Source organism: Pteropus alecto, unplaced genomic scaffold, assembly GCF_000325575.1.
Source record: "Pteropus alecto unplaced genomic scaffold, ASM32557v1 scaffold1279, whole genome shotgun sequence".
NCBI lineage: Eukaryota > Metazoa > Chordata > Mammalia > Chiroptera > Pteropodidae > Pteropus > Pteropus alecto.
This window is the reverse complement of record NW_006443126.1, coordinates 35,078-38,884: the sequence shown is the minus strand read 5'-3', so window position 1 is coordinate 38,884 and position 3,807 is coordinate 35,078. Positions and strand designations below refer to the sequence as shown.

Sequence of the window (3,807 nt, the reverse complement as noted above, 5' to 3'; positions counted from 1 at the left end):
GGATACCCACTGTAGTGGACTCCTTTCTGTGGACGCCTACCTGGGGTAAAAGTGCCCACAGGGTCTGGAGGAGGCATTTTCTGGCCCTGAATGTGCGTGGTGGGGAGGCTGGAGAGGTTCACCCAGGAATGGTGGCCAGCCTGCTCCAGAACCTTGTCCAGTGGCTGGTTCATTAAGTCCACAGCTTGGAGCCTCTCCTTACAGCAGAAGGCCAGAGTGTCCCTGCAGGAGGCCAGGGTCTGAGGGCAAGGAAGGAGAGAGAGAGGCAGAGGTGAAGGCAGAAAGTGAGCGGGGATATTGCGGGGAGGTAGCTGGAATTGATTTTTCTGCTGGAGGCTGCAAAGTGTTTCTGCCTCTAAACTGACCCTTTCCAGTTCTTGTTGTGGCTCAAAAGAGTGATTTCCAAATTGAAGCTCAGACACTCCACCCTCTCACCCTCTTTCCAGAAGCCTTCAGCAATAGGGGAGGAGGGGAGCAGTAGGGGCTGGTGGCAGCTTCCCTGTCCTGGATGTCAATTGCTTAAGTTCTGGGTCTGGCTTTGCCCTGGCACCCCAAGAAAGCCCCTCCCCCATCGATTTCCTCATCTCCACAGTGGAGAAGTAGCACTGGCTAGACCTACATCTCTGTCATCCTGTGCCATCTCTTTCCTCCTCAACTGGCATTCAGGGTTTATCCCTCCCAATCCCTAGCCTCCAAGTCTCCCTTCCTCCTCTCTAATCAGTATCGGGAGCCCTCTTCAGTCCCCAGCGTCCCCCCACCCCCTTACTGATTCTGAATATATATATTCAGCCTCAAAGAAGAAGAAAATCCTGCCATTTGTGACGACAAACCTGGAGGATAGTACTCTAAGTGAAATAAGCCAGATGCAGAAAGACAACTACTACATGACTCACTTATATATGGAATCTAAAATAGTCACAGTCATGGAAGCAGATCCTAGGATGGTGGTTGCCAGGGGCTGGGTGGAGGGAGAAATGGGGAGTTGTTGGTCAAGGCATACAAAGTTTCAGTTATGCAAGATGACTAAGTTCTGGGGATCTAATATACAACAATGTGACTATAGTTAAAATACTGTGTTTTATAACTGAAATTCGTTAAGGGAGTGGATCTTAAGTGTTCTCATCACACAACACGTAACTATGTGAGGTGATGGATATGTTAATCACCTTGATTGTGGTGATTATTTCACAATGTATACATGTATCGAATAATCAAGTTGTACATTTTAAGTATATATATGTGTATATGTAATTTTAAATGGTTAATTGTACCTCGCTAAACCTGGAAAAAGTTAAAGGCACCTCACCTACAAACACAGCCCTGCCACGACTAGTCTGTGCCCCTCAACTTCCCCATCTCCAATAAGGGGACCAAATCTTCTATTTCACAAGAGTGCTTTAAGGAGCTAACTCAATGACTGCACAGGGCTTTGGCACAGAGCGGGTGTTCACTATTATTCTGAGGTCCAACTCTATCCCTCAGAGCTCCAGTTGTTCCATTTTGTGAAGCAGAAATATGGCAAATGTCAGATCAGGATGGGTGGGCCTAAATGCTTGCTGTTGCTACTGTCCCCAAAGGTCAGAGCAATTTCCCATTAGGCAGCCAGGGGACCCCCCATAGCCCCTTCACTGGGTTCCAGGTATTCCTGACCTTGAGCAAGGCCTCTGAGTTTTCCATGTCTTTCTCCATCTTCCTCTTCATCTTCTTTAACTCATCTTTCTCCCAGGTAAGCATACTGTCAGCTTTGTCGGGGACCTGAAGAGCGGAGAGACTCTCACACCCTCAGGAGAGTTCTTCTTCTGGGGTGGTAGAGGGTTTGCCAACCTCATAAACCCTGGGTTTGGAGAATGGAGTAGGGGGTACTCTCGCCCTGTGGGGCTCTCACTTTCTGAGAAGACTTTATCATTTCAGGAAGCTCACTTATCAGCTGGAGAGTAGGGCTATGGCTCCTCCCTTTTGCAGGGAGAAGTCCAGTGAGCTGGGATGGAGGTGACTTCACCTTAGCGGGGGAGGCTTCTCTCAGGCTGGAGGTCCCCCTTTCTTGGTAGTGGTATTATCCTCAACTCCCTGACTCAGGGATCTCATCATAGTGATGATAAGGACTTGTCTTTTGAGGGACTTACTCTCTGGAATTGGGGGCTAGCACTAGGAATTCCATTGTGAATAAGGTTCCATTCTTCCCCAGGAAGACTGGAATGTTCCTCCCTTGGGGGTGGAGGTCTAGGATTTCACTTTGCGGGGAAGATTTCACCAGAACTGGGACTAGGGGTGTCACTCTTTCTCCTTGGCTAGGGGGTTAAATCTTGAGTCTGGGGTCTGAGGGTCTGAGGGTATCAGCCTATAGACAGGATCTGTTTCTTCCACCCCACCCCTCATGAGGCCCGAAGCTGGGGGGAGTCTTGTTTATTTTTCTTTTTCTTATAAACAAAAACAAAAACAAAAACAAAACATTTTGAGGATAGTTCCATGGGTTGAAACCAGGACATCACCCAACTCTTCTCAGCTGGGTATTTCACTGGATTTGGGCTTTGATGGTCTTATGCCCACAGGAGGGTCTCACTCTGTGGGCCTGGGGGCTAGGTGAGTGGATTGCGTGCCTGGGCTGGGGCTTGTGGGTTTCACTCTTGGGGAAGAATTTCATCTAGTTTGACTCTGGGGTCCCATCCTCTCTCCCTGGCTGGGGGACTGGGAAGGATACCCAATCTGGGGCAATGGGCCTGAGGATGTCACTCCCGTGGGGGGGCTATCCTTCTCCAACTGGGGACCTGGGGACCAAGGAACCTCATCATGGGGGTGTCCTTACTCACTGCAACTGGGGCCTGGGAGGGGTGTTTTCTCTATGGGGTGGGTTTTTCCCAGCCTACGCAAGGGCCTCAGTTTTGGCGACCAGGCTTGAGGGAGTTGTCTCACCTTCTCAGATTTGGGCCGGTAGCCCCGAAGCTTGACGCTCTGCTGGTTAATCAGCAGGCCCTTTCGCACCTCACTGAGCCTGTAGTCTGTAGCCTCACGCTGGCGCTGCAGAAGCAGCAGCTGCCCGTTGACTTGCTGCTGCGCACGGCACAGGCGGGCGGCGGTGAGGCGCGCTCCACGTGCGTGTGCGTTCACCAACTCTGCTGTCTGCATGGCGAGCGCATCGCGGGTCAGGGGCAGCGGCAGGCGCGCGTGCCAGACCGGTGGCTTCATCTTGCTCTTCCACAGCGTGACGCCTTCGCCAGGCGGCGGCTTCTCCACGGAGCCCCCGCCTTTGATCATTTCCACGTGGAAGCGCCATGGCTGGATGTAGGCAGCCCGGCAGAGATGACGCGCCATGTGCGGGTCCTGCACGCTGTCCTTAGGTTGCCACATGGTCACTGCCTCCTGCCCACAGCGCTGGGTCAGCTGGTGTGCCTTCTGCATCTTGGCCCGGGCCGCCTCGCGCCATGCTGGAGCTCCTACGCGCATGTCCTGGCTGTGCTCAACTGGGGCTATCAACACCGGCATGGTTCCTGCTTGGTGCCCCAGCCTGGCCCAGATCCTCCACGAGGAGAGGAAGGGGCCTCCGACCACACGCACCTCCTTCCTAGCCTGAAGAGTGAGTGAAACAGAGCGCCCGTCACCATGACAACATTGGCAAGAGTGCTGACAGAGTTCCAGAGGTGGGGGAGGGGAAAGGCGACAAGGGGGCGTGTTAGTTGTAGTCTTTACTTTGGAGTTCGGAAGAGGTGGCTTGGAATCATGGCTCCTTGAGAAAGCTGACCTCATTTAGCCTACCTCTCGCTGTCGTTTCTTACCTTCCAGCAGCGGGCCTTCGTCCAGCTCTTTCCCACT

At 52.6% G+C, this 3,807-nt stretch overlaps 1 protein-coding gene across 1 annotated transcript in view; it reads right to left on the bottom strand.

The window, feature by feature from the left end:
* CCDC105 (coiled-coil domain containing 105) overlaps positions 1-3,480 on the bottom strand; it is a 5,287-nt gene extending 1,807 nt beyond the window's left edge. Inside the window, exons 1-3 of the mRNA XM_006923396.1 lie at positions 2,911-3,480; positions 1,651-1,755; positions 41-239 (exon numbers count right to left, since the gene is read on the bottom strand). Of these exons, the coding sequence (XP_006923458.1) occupies positions 41-239; positions 1,651-1,755; positions 2,911-3,480 (874 nt within the window). The remainder of the gene's footprint in view (positions 1-40; positions 240-1,650; positions 1,756-2,910) is intronic.
* Between the last annotated feature and the right edge of the window lie 327 nt (positions 3,481-3,807).